The sequence below is a fragment of the Phalaenopsis equestris genome, unplaced genomic scaffold (assembly GCF_001263595.1).
Source record: "Phalaenopsis equestris unplaced genomic scaffold, ASM126359v1 Scaffold199785, whole genome shotgun sequence".
In the NCBI taxonomy this organism is placed as follows: domain Eukaryota; kingdom Viridiplantae; phylum Streptophyta; class Magnoliopsida; order Asparagales; family Orchidaceae; genus Phalaenopsis; species Phalaenopsis equestris.
Window position 1 is genome coordinate 103721 of NW_018219639.1, and position 24068 is coordinate 127788.

At 33.0% G+C, this 24068-nt stretch overlaps 1 protein-coding gene across 2 annotated transcripts; it reads left to right on the forward strand.

Moving 5' to 3' along the window:
* Window positions 1-6230: 6230 nt before the first annotated feature.
* LOC110035775 (phosducin-like protein 3) lies at window positions 6231-23269 on the forward strand (the record flags this gene model as incomplete). Of its 2 annotated transcripts, none has more annotated exon segments than XM_020740063.1 (4): window positions 6231-6385; window positions 6468-6611; window positions 6991-7199; window positions 22836-23269. In XM_020740063.1, coding segments are annotated over 4 exon segments (666 nt in total), but the record flags the coding sequence as incomplete, so codon positions are not given.
* Between the last annotated feature and the right edge of the window lie 799 nt (window positions 23270-24068).

Sequence of the window (24068 nt, forward strand, 5' to 3'; positions counted from 1 at the left end):
ATCATGTATATGAAGTTATATTAGGGAAGTAAAATTTTGATTATAGAAATGAGTAAGAAAATTTAGTTAAAATTTTATAAGTGATGTAGAAAATTTTATAGTTAAAAGTTCTTAAATGTAGAAATGATAAATATTGTGTAAACTATCTTTCTATGAGATATTATATTTTTTAAAAATGTGGAAGGATTAGACTTTTATTTTTGAAACTTAAATTTCATTTATTAAAAATAATTTTCATAAGCTATTATTATGTTTTAAGTAAAAGAAAAATATTAATTCTTTACTTTAGGAAGGGAGGAGTGGAATTCAAAATTATTAAAGATCTATCCATTTATAGTAATCATTGCCTAAAAAAAAGAAAAAGAAAAAGAAAAAGAAAAGAAAAGGGAGGAAAAGTGGAAGGATTAGTGTCTAATAAAAAATTGGTTATATATGTGATCTTTTTAAAGTATTAAACTTGATAAACTCTTAAGCTTAAGGATATAATATAGTAAGTAAAATTATACTTAATAAAAATTTTTAAGTGAAGGAAATAAAATGTTTAAGTTCTATATTTGGAAAATCTACAAGTATTTCTGAATTAGATTGAAACTCACATTTTTCATACTTCTTCACTTTAAAGATTTATAAACTTTAAGTTGGTCTCATTCACTCTCATATTTTTCATACTTCTTCACTTTAAAGATTTCTAAACTTTAAGTTGGTCTCATTCACTAGAATTTTTTCTAAATTAGAATACTATATTTCTAAAAAAAAATTTTAGAACCTCCTAACAAAACTCATATACGTAATCATATTTATTTAGTTTTTAAAAATTGAAGTGTCACTTGAGGACAAGTAATATTTTAAGTTTGGGGGATTTTGATAAACCTAAAATATATAGTGTTTTTATACATATTTTTACATCTATTTTTCAGATATTGCGCTTTAATGGAATGTATTTTTGTGTTTTTCTTACAGATACAAGTAAAAATGTAAATGAGTGAAAAATGATCAAATATGGAGCAAAAATGAAAAAATGGTGCAAAAGTATTTTGGCGCCTAAGCACCATATCCGACACTTAAGCGCCCATGAAACAGAGAAGGCCGTGCCTAGCGCTACAGGCCCTACGCATAAGCGCTAGTGATAGTTACTTGATGGGTTAATTTATTTTAACAAATTTTAAAGAGACATTTGAGGCACCTATTGGCTAAAGAGGGTGGTTATAACCACTAGAAACAAAAATATGGTTAAAAGACTTGTGAAAGGAGGCATCCTTTTGGAGAATACATCGAATTTGGACACATTTTGAAGGGATACCAAGGCACCTCTAGGAAAACCATAAAAAGAGAGGCTTGGGACTTTTCGAGGGGCTGGCTTCTAGTCTCCTTAAGGGCTACTTCTAGTCTCGCATAATAAAAAAATTCTTATATTACTTGATAACGATACGCTGTAAGACACCAATTTCTACCTTTATTTTAGTTTTAGTTTCTAGTTTTTGAGCATAGTATCCCAATATATATAAATTAAAAAGTAGAATTCTTATTTTCTTCAGGTTCAAATTTTTGCTTTTGATGCGAAATAAGGAAATATAAGTGAAAAAATATAATCACCGTATAAATTGTTATATTGTTGCATATAAACAATCGGGATCACCTGGCCCTGATGGTTTCACTGTTGAATTCTATAAACAGTGTTGGGACATTATTAGTTTGAGGTGGTTCAAGGTATTTTTATTAACTTTGATCTGGTTGATACTATACAAGATTTCTTCAGGGTTATTGATTTACCTAAGTATTTCAAGACTTCCAATTTTGTTTTTATCCCTAAGATTAGCAATGCTATATCTTGGGATAATTTTTGGCCAATTAGTCTAAATATAGTGATTTCTAAAATTATCTCTAAGATTATAGTTAATAGAACTCAACCTTTACTTCATGAGATTATTAGTTTAAATCAAACTGCTTTTATAAAGGGGAGGATTATTTGTGATAATTCCCTAAATGTGCAAGAATTGCTTTTAGATTTGAACAATAAAGGTAATGGGGGATTATTATTTTTAAAATGGATATCAAAAAACTTTTGATACCAATGGGCTTTTAAGATAGTTTTTGCAGTATAATTAGTAGAATTCTTAATAACAACTTTTATTCTATTTTAATCAACGGTAAAGCTTGTAATTTTTTTAAAGCTTCTAGAGATATTAAGTAAGGTGATCATTTATCACCTTATCTTTTTATTATTGCTTTTGACTACTTCTCTAAATGTATTAATAATTTGTTTCATAATAACCCTAACATGTATTATTTTCATATAGGTAGAGTAGGTATTTCTCATTTATGTTTTGCTGATGATTTAATTATTTTTACTAATGCAAATAAAATGTCCATCAAAAAAGTTTGGAATGAAATTAGTCAGTTTCAAGATGTATCAAGTATGTTTTTCAATACTTCTAAATGTCACTTCTATTTCTCTAAACATTTTTCTACTGTTAAAAAGAACTGGATTGTGGATTACACTAATTGCAACAAAACTAATTTGGCTATTAAAAACTTGGGATTTACCTTATATAAGAAGAGTAAAAGGAATGCCATTTTCTCTGATGTATTTGATAAACTTAAGAAAATTTTTTTTGGGAGAATAAATTTCATTATTTTGGAGGAAGAATTACTATTCTTAAAAGTATTCTAACTTCCCTTCCTTTGTATGTATATGATGCAAATTATGAACATGCCTTTGAGTTTTATTAATAAATTTCTATGGGATGATTATGGTAAACAAATCATACATTGGAAAATTTGGAATAATATTTGTAAACCATTGGATAAAGGTGGTATTGGCTTCAGGAAAATTGCTGATACAATGCATATAAATCATATGAAGTAATGGTTTAGATTTAGACAGTAGAATTCCATTTGGGCTACTCTTTTACAAGTTAAATCATTTAATGATTTGCATCCCCTTGCACTTAATAATTCTAAGTTTGATTCCTCTGTTTGAAAAAAAAAAAACATGCTTAAAGTTTCAAAATTAATTAATAATCTTATTACTTTGGATATTAGTAATGGTAAGGTTTTTTTCTGGTATGACGATTGGCTTCAAAATGATAATCTTGTAGATTGGTATGGTGGCCCTGAAGATAATAAGATTATGGTTAAAGATTTTTAGCATGATAATGGATGGAATATTGATAATTGAAAGGTTTTACTTAAATATGAGGATATGAAATTTATATCCAATATTCCTTTCAATAATGGGAATGTTGATATTCCTAAGATTAAAAGTAATATCAGGGATACTATTGCTAAGGCTTTTATTAACACCTTTCAATTCTTTAAGGGCATTGTTGACTTCATTTTTGATGAGATCTAATTTCTTCTCTTTAGAAGCCTAGGATCTAGTCATAAGACTTTTCTGTTGATTATCCCAGAGGACTTAGTAAATAGAGCCCTCCCACATAAAAAAAATCCTAACACTTCTTTCCTCCTCTTGTACAGTCCCACCTGGGTGGTCACAAGCCCCCAAATGTCATTTGGGATTATCAAGATCAACATGTGGAGACTCGAGAGTGAGTTCCTATAAGTTTAATCAAGCCTTAAGACAACCCTGGGTGACTTGGTCTTGGCCACAACCTCACACGCACACAAGCTCATCACAACCTCACACGCGCACAAGCTCATCACAACCTCACACACACCTAAAACCTTAAAATCACATTACACTTGACCTATCCTCCCACTCTTTTGGAAACTCATGTGTTTGGTCTCAAGCTCTTAGTTGCTAGCTAATGTGGCTAGGACCAACATATGGAGGAACCAAAATGGGCTCTCCCATTGGTCTCATGGCATAAGGTAAAATACCAACTTTATGATCAACATACCCAATGAGCCTTAATTCTACCAAAACTCCCAACTTTGGCCTTCTACCCCCAAACTTCCCCAAATTACCAAAATGCCCCTTAAACCCTAAAATTTCTAAATTGCCCAAATTCTCAAATTCTCACCAGAAATTATATTGAACCACTCCAAATTGCCCAAAGTAAAATAATAATATAGTATCATAAATATAAAAATAAACAAATAAAATGATTTCTTAATCAGTCCTATTCCCAAAAAATTGATATATTCCATAAGAGACTCAAAAAATTTTTAATTTTAAAATAATAAGAAGTTGGTCATGCCTCTATATACCTTTATATAAACTTAACATGACGTGACTATATCCATCTCTCTCTCTCTCTCTCTCTCTACAAATCTCTCCTTTTGCCGGTTCAATGTCGGGTCCGATTTTCAGAACATTGGTTCAAATAGGTTAAGATAATTCTTTATAAAATATGCCTAAGTCTTTTTGGGCCTATCTTTGCATTTCTTAACATAAGTCGAATCTAAAACATCCACTCTCCTAACAGGATCATCAGATGGTAAACATTTAATGTGACCAAACCCATCTAACACGGCTCTCTTTAATCTTGTCTGCCACTGAAGCTACACCAATTCTATCACGGATATATTCATTTTGTATTTTGTCTCTAAGGTTCAAGCCACTCATCCACCTAAGCATTCTCATACAAAAGATATCATATTGTTAACTTAAAGAAAAACACAAAATTCACCATTCCGCAGAAAGCATAACTATTAGATGGTAAAACATCAAGTATGCAAAAATGCAACAACATATATGGTTGATAAACAAAGCAATAGAGGGTGTGGAAAGATCAAATCCTGACTTCAGGAAACTAAGTTAAATTCTAAATTATGAAACATTTACTTCAAGATAAGTGAAAAGGTTATCAGGGCCTTCATAGCAATTAGAATGTGAACATTACAAATTACACTAAATATACAATGCATCTAAAATTGTAATTTTTTGTTACTTAGGCTATATTTTCCATCAAATTAAATTAAATTCAATCTCTCTCTCTCTCTCTACATATATATATATATATATATATATATATATATATATATATATAGAGCAAGCTTGTCAGTTCTTACATGTTGACTTGATGTTGCTTTTTGAATTAGGAAAATGACCTGCGGTGCATGGGAGCTATAAAATATTATCTAGATTTTTCAAAAGATAAAACTAGTTCTCTGATATGTCGGTTGAAGCAGCAATTTAATCGATTCTCGACAATTCAACAGTAGAAATGGTCCATCATGTGTTTTGGATTGACCGACCACCAGTTCATGATCGAATGAGTTGCGTCAGCAAATTCGATTTATAATTACAACACAAAAAATACACTAACGAAGCTAAAGTTAAAAATATTAGTTCAAAAAAGGGGATTTTATTATATAATTATTATTCATGATTAATAGTTGTCTAAGAATAATTTTTATCTAATGCACTATTTAATGAAAATTAAATTTCAATATAATTGCTACCAAATAATTTAAAGATGTGATAAAATGAACAAAAAATGCAAAACTAATGCTTGCATTTTAATTGTAAATTTATTGTCTGTTTGGGTAGTTACAACTTATTGAATAATATGCTGATAAGCTAATTAAAAATAATCTGCCGGTAAGCTACGTGTGGTGACTATTATTTTTATTTTTTTTGGAAAAGCCGGATCACAGCCGGAAAGCTGCCACCGCACCTAGATAGATGCAGATAGGTGCAGTATGAAAATATTATTTTCAGCGTTTTGAAAACACATAAGCTGCCAAAACGCAATTTACCTAAACGGGTCAAGTGCGTTTTCAAAATACCATCCGTCAAATAAGCTGCCCCAAACAGACCCTTAATTTGTATGGAGTCAGATGCAAAAAGGTATAGAACGAAATTAAATGGATTCTGTAAATTTAATTTGTCCAAATTGACCCACGTTAAGTGAGTGTTTGGGTGACCTTAGATTTAAGTTAAATAAGATTTATAAAAACCCATATATTTGAATATCATATTGAGTCCGTGATGAAAGACATCATGAGTTATGACAAAATAAATCCAGCTCGTAATTAAATTTATTAAATTAAGATTTACTTCATAAAATTAAAGGAAGAAAGAAATAAAATTAAGACTAGATTTAACGGAACTTGGATTTATTATTATTATTATATTTGGTTCGATTTTAAGTTAAAATCATTCTATTTATAATATCGTGCTCTAGATCCATTACCAAACGACCAGAGAGAGAGAGAGAGAGAGAGAGAGAGAGAGAGAGAGCCATGGATTACCACTTCGTCTACAAGGGCGAGGAGGGCGCCAGTACTGAATGGGACGACATACAACGGCGGGTCGGGCAAACCCCGAAATCTTCAAACCGCCGCCTTTCACACCTTCAGAAGATCCCGACCTCCGCCAAAAATCTAAGGAATGGATCGACGAGCACACTGTTGAGGAGCTCGAGGGTTTGGAAGATGACCCTGATGTCGATGACAATCGCTTCCTAGAAGAGTACAGGTGTGAACTTTTGTTCCTTTTTCTGTGTCCGAAAGTTTATGTTTCCCTTTTCTATTAATTGAGTACCATTGTAGCGGCTCAGGAAGCGGAGGCTGGCAGAGATGCAGGCGGCGGCTAGGGTTGCTCGGTTCGGATCAGTGCTTTTGATAACGGGGTCCGATTTCGTCCGCGAGGTTTCTCAGGCCCCTGCTGATGTCTGGGTCGTCGTGCTTCTCTTCAAGGATAGGTATTTTGCAGTCCATGTGTATTTGATCGATGATTTGTTTTGCATACTTCTCGTTAATATGATTTTTGAGACTAAATTATGATTTTATTTCCTTTATATATGGCTTAATTTGAGTTGTAATGGTGAGAAGAGTTTACTTCTCTCTCCTACGCTGCTTTCGTTGAACTTTTTTAAGTTGAATCCATGTTTAAAATCTGTGGAAGATGAATATGTGTCAGTTCATTGTCCTCCTTTTTCAATATAAAAGCTCTTTGCCGAATATTTAATTTACTTTTTTTTGTATCCTCACTCTGGCTAGAGGTTGTGCAGAAAGAATATTGCTTCAAATTTTATTACTTTAAGCTTGATAGTCATTGGATTGTTTTGAATGGTGGGGCAGCTTTCCACAATGTGAGTTACTTCTACAATGCTTAGAGGAGCTTGCTGCTAGATACCCAGGCACAAAGTTTGTTAAGATTGTCTCTACAGACTGCATTCCTAGATATCCTGACCATAACCTTCCAACTATTTTGGTGTACAATAATGGAGCTGTGAAAGGAACTTATGTAGGTCTGCATCACTTTGGCTCGCGGAGATGTACTCCTGAAGGTAATTTGTAACATACATAGAAAATTCATTGATGTTTTGTTCTATTCATTTTAATTTTTTTTTTCCATGGAAGTTATCACAATGCATCTCTTTTCATGTTTGAATGCTTGACTTTGAGCATTTAAGTTCTAAACTTTTCAAATTTTAAACCTAACAATGTGTGATTTTATTGCATATTTCTAAATGTTTCAAGTTACACTATTACAGTTCAACACAGAACATAAAGCCTATTATCAACTCCATTTTGCACCTTCACATGTTTGAGATTTTTATTATGAAGCCCTTCAATTTTATTTTTCAATAGGAATTTGGATTTCTATTAGCTTTTTTCTAATAATAGAACATTTTAGTTGTTGTAATAGGAGTATTTGCTTTGAACCTACATCCATAAATTGAGACTTTTTGGCTAAATTAGATATTTGAAAACCTACTTTGGTGTCTCTATCACTAATTATCAAGACATCTTCACCTTAGAGTGGTCATTGAAAAAACTTTTATTAAGCTCTACTGTTGGATGAAAATAGAGAAAACAAAGGGTAGCACAAAAACCATGTAGATTTGAGGCTGCTTTCCCATCCAAGGAAGGGGTTGAGGAATAAGATAAAATACAGAGAAGGGCTATAATCATTTTTTCTGCAATACATATAATTACATTTTGTTTACTACTACCTTTAGCAAATAGAAAATTAACAAGTGTACTACTACGTAACGACCTATTTTTTTGTAATTAGCTCACCATTTAATTTCGCCCCAACATCACCCTCTTCAACCTTTCTCTGTGTGCAAGTCATTGAACTAAATGGTTTTTCTTCCTGATCGTATGTCTCACGTAATTAACTAACTAGAAATTAAAAAAATTGGAGGAATAACACAAAATATCAGGAAATAAGTTGAAAATAAAATAAATACAACAAATGCAATTCTTAGCCACTCTTACACTTAAACATTACATTGTACCCAATGATTCAAAGATCACAAGTGAAAAAAAAACATTGAAATCTAAAGTAAGATCAGGGGACAAACGTTTTTCTTTTGGCACAAGTTTAATTTCAATCATTCCTGAATGGGAAACAAACTATAATTATCCTCTATATCTAAAAATTACATAAAAGAGTCAGAAATATTTAGTTGCTTTCTAACAAAATGTTTAGTTCTAACGTCTTCAATTTGACATTGTATCTTAGATATCAAGCTTCTTTGGATTTTTAAATAGGATGATGGCCATACATTCTTGGGTTTAGGGTTTAGGGTTTAGGGTTAACCCTAAAGTTTAGTTCTAACGTCTTCAATTTGACATTGTATCTTAGATATCAAGCTTCTTTGGATTTTTAAATAGGATGATGGCCATACATTCTTGGACATCATTGTCAATGGAAGATTTTAATCTTTGAACATTTAATTTAAAATACAATTTTCCTCCTAACATATCTTCATTGTGTCATACGAGTGAACCTTTTTTACTGTAAAAGGTCTGGTTTAACTTGACTTTAATTTTCATGTGTTTAATATTGAATTATAAAGCAACACTTTTTGCCCAAGCAATGATTCTTTATCACAGTATATTTATCATGTGAAGCTTTATTTCATTGTTTGTAAATCTTGGGATTTTATATGATGCTGCATTGAATTTATCTGTCCAATTAAGATGAAATAATCCTTACTCCAACAATGATGCCAAAAAATTGATAGAGTATATAGTTACACAATTAATAAAGTGGTGAGGATGAGTATCATTCTATAGAGATTGATACCAATTATTGAAATTGAGTTGATTTTTTATTTTTTAAATGATCAATATGATTAAATTCTAAACTTAATTAAAACTAAAATAATAAAATCTAACTACTAAAATGATACAGATTAAAACTAGGCTAAAGTTCTAGGGAATAATTTCACCTAGATGCATTCATCAGATTATTTTCAATTAAGTGAGGCATTATTATTATTTGTATCTAAGTCCAATCAGAGATTTCCACTACCCTTATTTTGCTGATTATTTTGGTCTTCATAAACTTTAAAGGCCAACTCCTCTTGCATCCACAACAGTAATTTGTCTTTTTAGAAGTTGATCTGAGCTCTCCTAGCAACAAAGAAGGGGCATCCTGCTATGATGTGATACTTGGGCATGTCTTCCACCATATCCATGACTATGAAGTCCATTGGGAGATGAACTTCCCTACCTTTTTTATTGCATCCTCCAAAATCCCCTTTAGCTATTTGATTGAATTATCAATGAGTTGGAGAGAAGGCAGTAGTTTTAAGGTCAACAAGCTCGACTTTCCTGCATATGGGGAGAGGCATAAGTTTGATAGTTGCCCCAAAAGCTTAGAGAGCATCGTCAAATTGCTCTCCTTCTATGACATTTTATATCATGAAGCTTTCAACATATTCTTGTTTTGTTGGCAACTTCATTTGTGGCATAGCATCATTAACACCATCATCTAGTAGCTCTCCGATTTATTCTTCCTGGATTATATCTCATAAATTCAACTTAATTAGGCATTTGTGCTAGTGCATTTTTAGAGGGTATGTTGATATGTTGTTTCTTGGATACATATAGGAATTTAAAGAACTTATCGTCTAGCTTTTACTTTTGGAATCACTGGGGTATTAGAGTGGTAGAGCTAGAAGAAACCTACCCCATGAATTTTAGTATCGGGAATGGGCCTTCATATCTTCTAATGAAGCTCTTATAAAATTCTCTTAAAATTTCTGAATTGTTGGAGAAGAAGCCTCATCATGATAATGTCGTATTCTTTGAACTCTAAGGGGTTGTTTTGTTGGCAGCATTAGGAGTGCATTGCATTCTTAATGCAGTGTTTTGAAAATTCAGTTGTTTGTTCGAAAGAAATTTAAACTCTATGTAAAATAGCATTATATTTGAAAGTCAATTGTTAGTTCATTTTCTTTGAATTTAGAATTTGTTCAATTTGACCGAATTTCAAAAACATAGTGAATTTAAAATCTTGTTCATCGCCCGTAAGCCACACCCACCATCACAGGTCACCGCCGACTGCTCGCTACAGCCATTCACCATCGACCACCATCGATGGGAACCGCCGCAGCCCGTTTTGGCCTCCCTCGGCTGCTGGCCACGATCGCCGACCAACGCTGTTAGCCACCCCCACCAACCATCACCCGTTGCCCGCTATCAATCATCTCTGCCACTGGCCATCGTCGTTCGCAAACATTGACAAATGCATTACTTCGAAATGCATTATTTTCATTTTATTTCAAACTAAAAAAAAATTATTCATTTATTTTACAACGAATCAAACAATTTCAAAGCATTTCACATACAATGCATCACTTCTGCCTTGTATTCATTTTACACTACATCACCTTATCAACAAACCAAACATCCCCTAAGTGTCCTCTCTTTTGTCCGCCTATTTCTTCATTTTTCTGAATGCTTTGTTAAAACTTATTGTTAATTCCACTTGCTTATGCCATTGACTTAGCAAACTTGAATGTAATTGGGCTCTTGCCTTCATAATTTGTTGCAAGTTTGAGGGGGGTGTCATAGGTTGTTGCTTTATGAACACCTCAAAGGGACTTCAACTAGTTGTCTCACTCTTTTGCTAATTGTAAGAGATGCCCAATTTTGTTGGTTAGCACGAACATAGTGCCTTGGATATAGCTCTAGTAGGGCATTGGCTTGCTCATTTTGTCTATCACTTTAAAAATGGAAGCTTGTGGAGTTATTCCAACCCAAGTAATTTGAAAAAGTATGTTCAAAATCATCTTGTGAAATGAGTGTCTCAATCACTTTTTATATTAGATGCACTTCTCAGTTTGACATTGTGGTGTAGGAACAGACGAGCCTTTTCTTCAGTGCTGCAATTAGTAGGGGATAGAATGAAGATTGCATATTTGTTCACTTGGTCGATGAATAGTATGATACTTTCACACCTTTTTAATTTGTGCAAGGTGGTGATGAAGTCCTTGGAAACACTTTCCTAGGATTTTGTTGGAATAGACAATGATTCAATTAATCTTATTAGCGTTATTTGCTTCACCTTGCCTTGTTGGCATGCAAGAGAAGTCTTCACATATGATTGTACTTCATTCCTCATTTCTGGGTAGTAGTATGCGGTTTTTAATAGTGCAAGGATGTGCTTCATGCCAGGGTAACCAATCCACATAGAGTCATGACAATCTCTTATTATCTCACGACAATGATTCCCCTATTTTGGTAGAAGGAGATGTCTCTCCATTTTTTTATTACAGTCCTTCATCTAGCCAAAATCATTGCCATTGCATCAATGAGGTTTCAGTGTTCTATTGAATAACTTGCTTGATACGGACAAGGGAATATCCACTTGACTGATGGTTGCTACCCTTTATCTTCCGGATTCCATAGTATTAGTTTTATTTGGCTTATTCTCCAGGTGGTAATCAATTTTTGCTTTAGGCCTAGCTTTTTTTTGGTTTAGAAATAGCTCATGGCAATATCATCAGTCATGATCATTAATTTGGAGCCTACTAAGTAATGTTACAAAACTCTTAGAAAATGGATAGTTCTTGTTATTTATTTCTCTTCTATTATATAATGATATTTTTTCTTTTAAGTTTGCGGTTCTCATAAATAATAGGATGAACTTGCATAAGCACTCATTCGATTGCAAAGTTTGAAGCATTTTTGTGCACCTTGAAGTCTTAAAGTGATCAACCAAGCTAAGGATTGAGCCTTAACATTTTTCAATTTTTAGGTCTTTGAAAGCATGTTGGCATTCCATGCCATTGCCATGGTTGGCTTCTTAAGAAAGTTTGTCAATGGTGTCACTTGTGTTGCGTATCCCTTGATTAATTCATCGATTATAGTTCACTAGTCCATAAGAGAATTTTAACTCGTGAATCATAGTGGGTGGCTTCCAACTTTAAATGGCATGCAACTTGGTATTTTCTATTATAAGCTTTCCAAGTTTAATCCTATGTCAAGAATGATAATTCTTTTTGGGCAAAGAAGCATTTCTCTTTTTTGATGTATAGCTCCTTATTCCTTGGGGCTTGGAACACTTTTCTCAAGTGTTTTATGTGCATCTTGTATTATTTTACTCTATATCGTAATGTCATTTAAGTAAATTACTACAAATTGACTGAGATAAAAGTAGAAGAGCTTGTTCTTTAGGGTGAAAAAGGTTGGTGGTGCATTTGTTAAACCAAAAGGGAAGACTAAAAATTCATAGGAACCATACCTTGATACGCATGTAATAATGGGCATGTCGCCTTTGGCAATGTGATATTGATTGGTATAGTATCGGGCATCCCCAAGTTGGTCAAAGAAATCAACTATTAGTGGAATGTGATGCTTATTCTTAGTGGAGATTTTGGTTAGGGTGCTTAAATCAATGTACATGCATGGATGGAGAACCATCATTGTTTTGAAATAAGACTGGAGCACTGAATAGGGCTTTGGAGAGCCTAGTGAACCTGGGTTCAGGTAGGCATTGTAACTAACTTTTTAATTCAACTAACTTTGGTAGGGCCATATGGCATGGACTCATTTTTGGTGTTTTTGCTTCTGGATCAAGCTCAATTTGGTGATCAACTTTTTATCTATGTGGTAACTTCTTTGGCAGCTCCTCTAGTATGACATCCTTGTGTTCTATAAGGATTTTTTTCTACTTGGGAAAGTTGGTGGAGGAAGTGGTTCTTCATTATCAAGCTTTTTAGTCGTAGCTCAATAGTTCTCATCATCTCATCTCAAGCCTTTCTTGGATTGCATGCTCATAATGCCTTCATGTAGAACTAGGTATATTTTAATTGTTGGAACAACACGTGCCTTTCTTTACTACTATTCATACTGAGTTTACTAAGGGATTGGAAAAGCATTTATTTAGTTCAAAAAATCCATTCCAAGAACCATTTTGAATTCATTCCTTAATACATGTACAAGTCCAAGTAGCCCACCCATGCACCAAGTGTGGATTGTACGCCTTAGGCTACAACTTGAATTGGTTTGGTTGCGGAGCTGACAACTTTTTTTGAACCACCTCTGCCACTTGCTTGAAAGCCTAAACTTTAAGCTTCTTCTACGGGATGAGTTATGAGTACACCAATGTTAACTAATGCCTTAGTGCCCTTCTCGTTGATTGTAGCATCCACAAATAGAGGTTCTTTGGTTTGAGTTCTTGAGGTACTCTGAACAACATTAAAGAGATGTAGTGAATTAACTTGAGCATTCTAATGGCTGCTTTCGGATCCGCACTCTTTAGGATTAGCAGTCAATGCATTAAGAGCTTTCATTTTTTGACAATTTTATGTTCAATGAGGGTCACTACAGAAGAAACATCGCTTAATATTGCAGCTTTTGTCAGGTGTCGAGTACCTGCATGATAATTGTGCTCTTCATGGGGATCTAAAGTCATCAACAATTTGTGGTATTGGTTTAGCTTGTCAATATGGGAGTCCATTGAAGCCATATACACGCTTGTTTGTGACTTTGTAGTACGGAATGCCAGAACTTCTGCTAGGTACGAAGAAGTAATCAACAACAATTGATATGTGGTCCCTAGGATGTATAATGGTTGAATTCTTAGAGAAGAATCGTTATTCAACAGCAAGACCAAATTTGATCAACTTGATAAGATATTTAGAACTTGTGGCACATCAGATGAGAAGACATGGCCTTGAAATATGCATTTGCATTAATATATCAAAAAGGAATACAAAATTGCTAAGCGGAGCCTACAAGAAGTTGGGTTCGGTCAAAATCAACAAAAGGAAAGAGAAAGTGGGAGTTATCCACCATACAAATGAGAAGATATGGCAAGGGTTTGCAAAGTTCTGATAGGCTGCATGAGAAGTTCCCGTCCACTTCATTTTCTGGGCATGAACTCGTTGAGAGGTTGGTTTTGACTTGCTGAGTTAACTTGTAACTCATGACTCTGGAAAGTACATTACTGCTGAAGATGCACTCAACCATGATTGGTTCCATGAGGTTCCTTTTCCTAAAGAGAAGGATTTGATGCCAACATTTCTTGCCCGGCATGCCCAAGACAGGCAATTGCGAAGGATAATGAAGAGCCCTGATCCATTGGAAAAGTAGTCCAGGAAGGATTTATAGCTGGGGGACTAAGTTTCTACTGACTCTTTGGTTAAGAATACTGAATGAGTAGGTGGTAACTGTTGCATATCTTTCTTCTTGTCCTGATTTGGAAGTATTCACAGCGATATATTACTTTGAGGTGAGAAACATGTTGCAAGTAAAGTTCTGCAACTTGTTTAAGTGTCCGTTGAAAATTTAATACTGCTCTTCAGCAGACACCCATGATAATATTAGTGGACTAAAAGTATAGTTTTATCCACCAAAACGATTATATTGTAGGTATTTTTTTTTCTTGTCAGCAATGATCAGAAATAGTTTGTCCTTTATGCAACCTGGTTACAAGGTTTGGCATATCAGTTTTTATTTTATTCAATCAGATCTTTTTGAAATTTCTGTAATAAAACTTTCATTTCTTATTGATACATAGCAAACAATGCTTTTAAAGCCTGGATCCTAAAGCTATGTTTTATGGTTCTATTCAAAAAAATAAATCCTTTTTTAGGATTAAATCGATCAAAATTTTCTTTCGGCTTATCTTTTTTCTTGTGCTTCTTGAAGCTTTGATCTTGACTTTGATGGTCTTTCTTTTGATTTCCTCTAGTGTGCTCTTTACCACCTTTGATATTGTTGTCTTTTTTTTTTTTGGATGGATTTGGATGTCTCGTTCTTTGTGTTTGAGCACTCGTTTAAGCTATTTGTTGTTGCAATAGCAAATGCGAGATCCTGTACCTCATGGTACTTAAGCTTCATCTTTGCATGAGCTGGTAGTCCATCCATGAAGTAAAAGCTGAAGTTTTTATGGAACATATCAAGAATATCCAGTAAATGATTTGTGAGGTACTTCACATGGTCTTGAATACTACATGATTGCTCAAGTTTTCGTTAGCAACCATATACCACTTTGACATCCTTAAGACAAAACTATCTCTTATGCTCATTCTTAAAGGCATCAAAAGTATTAATATAGCTTGTATCTTTTTTGATGCCTTCTTGCCATCGACACCATCGAAGCATGACAACGTTGACATAATACAAAGCTGCGTTCTTTATTTTGGCCTCATCATTTGAAGTATCCACAACTTCAAAATATTTTTTTAGTCCTCATAAGTTGTTTACCTCTTGAGCACTAGGATGGCCTACAAACCTCCTAGATTTTGGAATGTCAAGTTGATGAGTTTCCATCATTGGAATAACTAAGCTAAAAGGACCGCCCTTTTACACAAGAACATCTTAGACTTTTTATAATATTACACTTTCTATAATTTTCATAAGATATACCACATTTCACAAATTTTTTAGAGTATTCTATATATATCAACTATCTATAAAATCTTAAAAAACTGCAAGATTTACCATACTTTTCTAGACATATATAAATCATTCTACAGATGTGACTAGTATAACTAATGGAATGGGCTTGGTTGTGCAAAGTTAGGTGGCTGATAGGTTCCTTGCTGATTAAAGCTAGGTGTTTGCTAAAAATCACTCAATTATTCAGTGGCCTATGCAGTGCTCACAGGACATTAATGAATCAACGACATTCACTTTGTAGCAAGCTTGGTAGTAAGTGTGGCGATGGGATCCAACTTGTGGAAGATGGCTATTGGTTTCTTAGTTCTTTTTTTTTTTTTTTTTTTTTTTTTTTGTGAAAATTATTGCTTTCTTAGTTAGTATATTCTCACTAAACCAGTGATATTTGCTCATGCTTATTTTTTATAGTAGGTTGTAAGCTGCCTTTTGCATTTTACTTGTGAATTTACATCTAGACTACATCAATCAATATTTGAGTTGACCTGACTAGCCCATTGTAGGATGTCTGGACCTACATCTACACTTTGACAAGTTTTGATGCAGCCATTTTCTAAGGAGGTATTTAAACCCCCTATGCATCATGCAATGCCTCATGTAATGAGATCGCTTGACAATAAGTTTAACCAACTATTAGCTAATTTCTTAGTGAAAATGAAAGTCTCAGTCCTAGTGCATCATTTGGCACCCATTATACTTGAAGGTGTTTCAAATTTCCAATAAATTTGAAATATGATCATTTGGGTTCTCGGTGGTTGAGCCCTCATTTTGATAGGCTTTGGATTATTTGCAATGTTGTCTACTTAATTTCAAAATTTTTTGCTTGTATACCCAATTTCACAATAGCTTGAGAGATTTCATGCATTGTGGGTCGTGTATAGTCTCTTAATGTTTTTGGCCCCATGGCCAAATCATTGCTCCCATTATAGCCGCCATATCTAAAATTTTTGCACGTTCAACTTACCTTTTATCCTTAATCTTCTTTAAAAGGATGTGTTGGATTTTTTGATTTACATCCAATGGTTGACCTTCAGTGTGATGAATTCAACTCGATGACTCCTAGAAATCAAAGTAGAGTAGATGAAAGAACAAAAATAAAAAACATTTAGTAAAGCAAAATATAATAAAATAAATGAAAGGAAATAAAATAAAAGAAAATTTGTTCGGAGTAATAATAATAAATTTGATATCGATATTGGCATTGGTATATCATTTGGTCAAAGGTTGGGTTATACTGTACTGAAGATAGCACTTTGGTGCAAGAGGTCTTATAAAAGAATCAAATGAGACTCGTAACTCAGCCTCAAAAATAAATCTATGGGGGAAACTGTCATACTAACTGGATACGCTCACGAACTAAACTAGTGAAAACAAGACGATGAGACTTATAACTTAGCCCCACGTAGACCTAAATATGCCCACATTATAATCCTTCTTGGAAATGATTGCCATGTAATGCAAGATAGACTAGACTATTATTTTATAATAGAAAAATGTAGGCCTTATGACTTGATTGTAAAAATTAAGTTAAGTATGATTGGTATGCAAATGCGTATAATTAAGGCAAAATAATTTCTTGCTATTTTGAATTGATAATTTTTTTATTATCCTATTCATACTAAGTGTATTTATTTTGCCTTAACTATAAGCATTTGCATGCCAGTCATATATTTTAGTATGAGTATCAAGCTGATTATGCAAGGGTATGCAGTCCTTAATAATGAATGCGTAGAAGATCTCAAGTTCAAATCAAGTAAGAAAGGCAGACTTCACTCTATAAGGGCATTGATCTTCACTGGTTATATCCCTCTTTCATGTGAAATGGATGAAGGCCTGAAGACAAGGAGCAAATTGAATATATTATGAGATGCATATAATTTTCGCACAATCAGCTAGTCACTATAGGGTGTCTACTTAATTTTATTTGATATTATTTTATATGCAATGAAATCCTATGGTGTTGAATGCAATCAATTATTATTATTTTTTTGGTTGAGTCCAATCTCAAAAAAATTAGATTAAAATTATTTATATTGGATAGAAAATTTACCTAAGAGCCTATCGCAAATAATTCAGGCTACAAGCACATCAATAATGAACCTAGAAAAAACATGCAATTTCTAATCGTGAAAAATGTAAAAGAATCAAATTAAATCAAATCAACAAACACGCAAATCGAATAATAAAAACCAGAAAATCTAGTGCAGAGTACTGCTATACACTCAGTAAGGAAAAAAAAAGTGGGGCAATCAAGCATCTGCCTTTTATACAACCCAGTCTAGACCTAAGGCAGACCCATTGGTTGGGTAAGCTTTATGAGTTTCTTCGGTTCATGTTCTGATTCGTGGTTCATCCTTGCTCCGTCGTCATATTAAGGTTCATCCTCTCTCTATCGTCGTCTTGAGGATCATCCTTGCTTCGATGTCATGTTGAGGTTCATTCTAGCGCCGTCGTCAAATATGTCCTCATTTCATTCCACATGAAAGTCCATAGCCGACCAACAACAATTAACAGACACGCCTACCTCTACATTACTCATTAGTTGGAAAAAAAATCCAAGGTTTATTAAAGCCCCTACAGAAAATGATTAGGAGCCAGAAACACACAAGTATAAAAATATCACACAAAAGATTGTGCTTGGGATCATTATTTTTAGCACCCGTAAAAAAACATGAAAAAGATATATATATATGTATATATATGTATATATATATGTATATATATGTATATATATATGTATATATACTGCAGAACAAATAATAAAAAAGACTAAAGTAGCTGTCTTAACATCCAGTCTAGCGCACAAGTCACCATAACATCCAGTCTAGCAAACAAGCTACCATAACGTCCAGTATACTAGGAAATTACAACAAATGATAATCATAATAAATCAAGTTGTAATAATCACAATCACAATCTCATTGGCCTAAAGTTAGAGTAGGTGACCTAACACAAACATCTAAAGTGTATGAAAGATATATTTTGTGCGTCAAATTACTAAGCTTTTAAGTTCAAATTGTAATGTTTTATCGTTGAATATTCAAATTTACCCAATAAGATGGTTCAATTTAAATTTTTTTGAGGTGATTTATTTTTTATAATTTTTACGTTGAATTTATTATGATATTACTTAAATGCATATATGTACTTCTAAGGTATATATATGTGTTTAATTTTTATAAAATACTCAAAATTATTTAGAAAAGTTATTTAGTATCTTATAAAACTAGTTATACATTAAAATTTCAATTTTCTATATTTTATGATTTTTATCAGTTAAAATTAATTTATTATTGTATTTTTTAAATAAAGTGTATATTTTGACCTAAATATGACTTTGTCTTGATTTTTGAGAATTTTGTGATTGTTTAAATTTTTATTTAATTTTAATATTTGCTTAAATTTTTTTAATGCATTTTCAATTCAAAAAGTATAATAAATCCAAATGACTTGCAAATATCATGAAAATTTACAAGGATGCTTCGATTTAAATTCTAAACATTATCTAAAATTTCCAACTGAATTTGAGCTCAAATAGATTTACTATGATATAATGAATTTACTTAATCACTTAACTATCAAAATTTTATTTTTATTTAATTTTTTAGATCAAAATGATCTAATTTGAGTTCGCTTTTTATCCTTTATGATGATGTTCAATTGGTGACAATTAGATAATGATTTGGAGTTGAAATCATGGGAACTTGTAAATTTTTAAACTACACATGATATTTCTGTAATTGTTAATAACAATTATTATGTTTACCATTAGATTTAGTTAAATTTTATTTGAGATCTAGTTATTTCAATTTCAATGGTCATTCGTAAATCTTCAAAGCATGTTCTACAATGAATCAAATATATTATTATAATTTTTATGAATTTTCGAATTTAAAATTATTTGTTCGATTCTCTTTTATTTAACTTATTAATGTTTGCTTAACTTTAATAAATGATATTTAAGATTACTATGTTAGCGCATTGGCATGGCGAAACTTATAGGTGATAGTCAATCACAAAGATAGCGTTGAGGGCTCTAAGAATGCAAAATAACGATCTGAACCAACTTGATTTAAAATCAAGCGATTCAAACCACGAGTGTGATTGGAGGGAAATCATCGATGATAAATCAAATGATTCCATACAAGTGCTCCTAAGGGTAAGGTTATTTAATTATTCTTGAGATTTCTAACCTACCGAACCCTACGTGACTCGAGGATGCAAAGAAAAGAGCGGGTCTTAGTGTGCTTGCATCCATTGACAAACATATATAAAGCCACAAAAAAATAACAGATATTTACCTTAGTCAGCATTGTAACCAACTTGATGGCATACCAGTTCCAACTTTAATGAGGGAGCTACAAGATGTTGAGACACAATGAATTCGATTTCACATGAAATTGAAGGCATGAAGGAATCAATCACGACACATTTTGATTCTCCAGAAGTAATATAGAAAGAGAAAATGTATAAGCAAAGTGAAATTGATGGCTTGTAATGATAAATTTATCTTACAATGTGTAATGTATTTCAAGGTCAACACATAAGGTGACATGCAAGGGTCATATAAATTTTCCTCAAAACTACATGATGCATGAATCAAGGAGATGACGGGTGCATTTGGGGCGGCGGTATGGTGCTTGCTGCACCGCAGTTTTACTTTTTTGTGAAATTGTATTTTTTCTGAGTTCTTAAGAAGCTGTAGTTGAAAGATGTGTTTTCCAAACAAACATGACTACTTGCGGTGGCTGTTAGAAAATTGCAGTCTGATTTTTTCAAAATTTTTTTATTATTTATTTTTTTGTAATAGTCATCACAACTTTATGAGCATCAACTTCACAACTACTTCTTCGAACAGCTGCAGCTACCCCAAATAGACCTGAAATCATCATGAAATTTGATATGTTTTGTTGTGATAGCACATGACACGTTGATCTATGTCACAATAAATAACGAAACTATTAAAATCATACATCACGAAAGTATATGCACACACACGTACATGTATATGCATACAATATACTTGTATATGTCTACACACACACACACACACACACACACACATATGTATATGTATGTATATATATGTATATGTATGTATATATATGTATATGTATGTATATATATGTATATGTATGTATGTATATGTATATGTATATGTATGTATGTATGTATGTATATATATGTGCGTGTGTAAACACACATAAAAATTGCAACATAAGGTGTTCAGAACACATGAAATGCTGAATTATTTCAATTTGATTCTGTGGTAGAAACTTCAAATAACTTGTTCTACTGAATAGGGATTTATACCTTTACGCCTATCTCAGCTCGTGTGGCTGTTGCATGGGCTGGGAAGGTGTGCTGGGAAGGATTAAATGAGGAGGAGCATCTAGAAGAATCACCAGAGAGAGAATGGGAGGCGACACATGGGATTCTACCGACGGGAATAGCATCGGATGCAGAGATTTCCAGCAAGAGATGTGGTGAAAGGTTGGAAGCGGCCCCAGATATAGTTAAGTAGAGAGGAAGCTGGACTTCAGTTTGGAGGCTTGCCGCTGGGAGGAGAAACAACAGGTTGTTGGGTCTAACGGCTGGGAGGTGCTCGGGTTTGCTGTTGTGTGGGTAGGACGGGCTTAGGGAAAAGCAAGCAGCCGTGGATGGTTGGGGTGGCTCACTGGTGCCCCGAGTGGGGCCCATAAAAAGTAATCCTAAAAAATGGAGGAAAGTTTAATTTTTATTTATATATATATATTTATAATGTACTAATTAATATAAACATATATTAATATTAATACATAAATGTGTATAAACTTATATTAAATTTATATATTATTTAATTGAGGATAAATATTTAATTCCTCGACTCATAGCAAACAAAGTTTGATTCAGACACGGACATGCTCATTGGAATTGTCTCGACGATCCAGGCACTCACACAAAATTCGTTTCGTGAAATGGTGCTTTGATGAAAATTTTTTATATTGGTGAAAATTCATGCAAAATGAGGCCTCACATGCATGAATCCAAATAAAAATTATGGCGAATGACCATTGCACCGGTCATTTGCCTCCCAACACAATGACAAACACTGTGTAACTTATTAAAATCCAAAATTGAGCACAATGATAGAGCGTGGTGACTACAATTGACTAAACCAATAGTCAAACATTATCATACAAATAATACACTGATCGAGCTAGATCAAAGGCTATCAAAATCGATGATGATCGTGATCGATGTGGGAATATCCTACAATACCCATGAGTGAGCCTAAGGATGATCTAACCCAAAAAATGATGTCAACACACATATACAGCTTTATTGAACTTAGAATCTAGGTGTTGGTCCCTACGCACTGAGCTCTTGGGCTGCATGTTTGATTTTTGTGTCTGTGTGTTTGATTTTGGTTCCTGGGTGTCGAACTCTCTTTGGTGGGTTGTATGATTGTATCTAGCGCTTGGGTGCCTAGACTGGGTGTTTCGGTGTTAAGCTCTCTTTCTTAGGTGCCTGATTATCATTTGGGTGTTAGCCTAGTGCCTAATGTTGAATCCGCTTAAAATTGCACCAAATACACTGGATATTTGCTTGAACGGCCGCACGGAGTTAATGGCTATATTTTCTCTTCCTTTAGCTTAAATCTCTTGCTTGCTTCTATATTTTGCAGTTAAATAATAATATTAGCGGAATTCATAGTCATTACAAACTGGTCTAAAATTGTCGATCGATCTATAGTGGGGCCACTCATATCATTTCACGGTTATAAGTAGAACTTTGTTATTATTTCTTTGAATTTTTGTATTGGCATTACAGATAGTTTCGGATATTGATGGATGGATGCCCTGTTGAATGAAATTGCATATCGACTCCCCATCATCAAGGCGGTTTAGGCTTTTATGGGGTCAAATTTATCAGTGGTTCGTTGCGAGTGATCGAGGCCATCATTGCCGACACTAGCGATTTCTATATCTTCACGGATCATGAGAGCGAACTTTCTCTCACAAATATCGGTGCCATTGAACATTTCATCACAATGATGGAAGCAATCCTTTTTTTTTTTGTTTCTCATTTATTCCTGTAGGTGTTGAGTTTAAGCAATCTTATGGTTGTGACAATGGTGATGGGGAGGAAGATGTGTTTTTTCTCTGTATGTTTCTCTCTTGGGTTTTCCTAGCGATTGAATTTAATATTTGAATTAAGATATCAATACTTGACATGGCTGAATTAAGAAATGTAATGTTCATGCAATACTAATATTAATCGTTTTGCATGTTCAGCCGTTGCTCTAGCTCTGTGCAAGTCTGATCCGGTTCTTAATGATGGCCATAATAGTAGTGGTTTGTCGAAGAATGCTGTGATAGAAGGAGAAAGCAAGAGGTTGATAGAGAAGTTTGTGAAACAGCATGAAGATGAAGAAGACTATACGAGCGACTGAAGTCCTCTTTTTTTTTTTTTTTTTTTTTTTTTTTTGGTTGAAGTTTTCGTCTCAGTCTACTGAGTGCTTCTCACTGGATGCCTATAAACCTTGGACCATGTGTCTTTTTTGGGAAAAATTATTACGTCTGGAGTCCAATAAAAATCACGCCACGTGGAGGTGATAGAAAAATAAAAAAAATTCGTTTTAGCACAAGGGAATATTCCTCCGTGTTATTTTGTGTTATTCAGATGTTATTGTGGTGATATTCATATATTATTGTGTTCTGAGAATATTCCTGGTGTTATAATAGCATAATAACACATCAATACTATCATAATAATATTTGAATAACGTGGAATAACACGGGAGGAATATTCTCTTTATTATCGGGCCGGATCATAAGAAACGAGTTTTTTTTTTCACTGTCAGCTCCATGTGGAGATATTCATTGGATTCCGGACATATCTCTATGTCCGGAGTCCGGTTGTAATAATTTTTCCTTTTTTGGTTTGTATTATTTCGTAGTTTTAGAGTTAATTTTCTGTGATATTTCTTAAAATTTTCGGTGATGTTTCTTAAAATTTTCCATTTTTAGAAACCTTTCTGGATTTCATTTTAAAATATATAATTCTTTCTTTATTTAATGTCTATATCTTAGTGATGTTTTTTATCATATTTTTTAATATTAATGTTTTTATGATTTGATGCCTAAAAGATATTTAAATTAAAATATTATTTATTGAATTGATAAAATATTATCAATGCTTGATTATTATATTATTTAAGTTATATTAAAATATTTTTTTGTACTATTTAAATTATTCTAAAATAAAATTTGAATAAAGTTTATATAAGTATTGATTTAAATTTTGCTAATTTTATTTTTATTTTGTTAATAAAAAAAAATATGTTTAGATAATACAATGGATTTAGTAAGTATTTTAAGTGCATTGCTTTCATGGACATGTTAGATGTTTTTTATATATACTGGATGGTACAAAACTTTAATTTGATCAAATTAGCTTTTCATGTTAATTAAATTTTATATGAATAAATTTGAATTTTTTAGATGTTTTATGTCTAGCATATAATT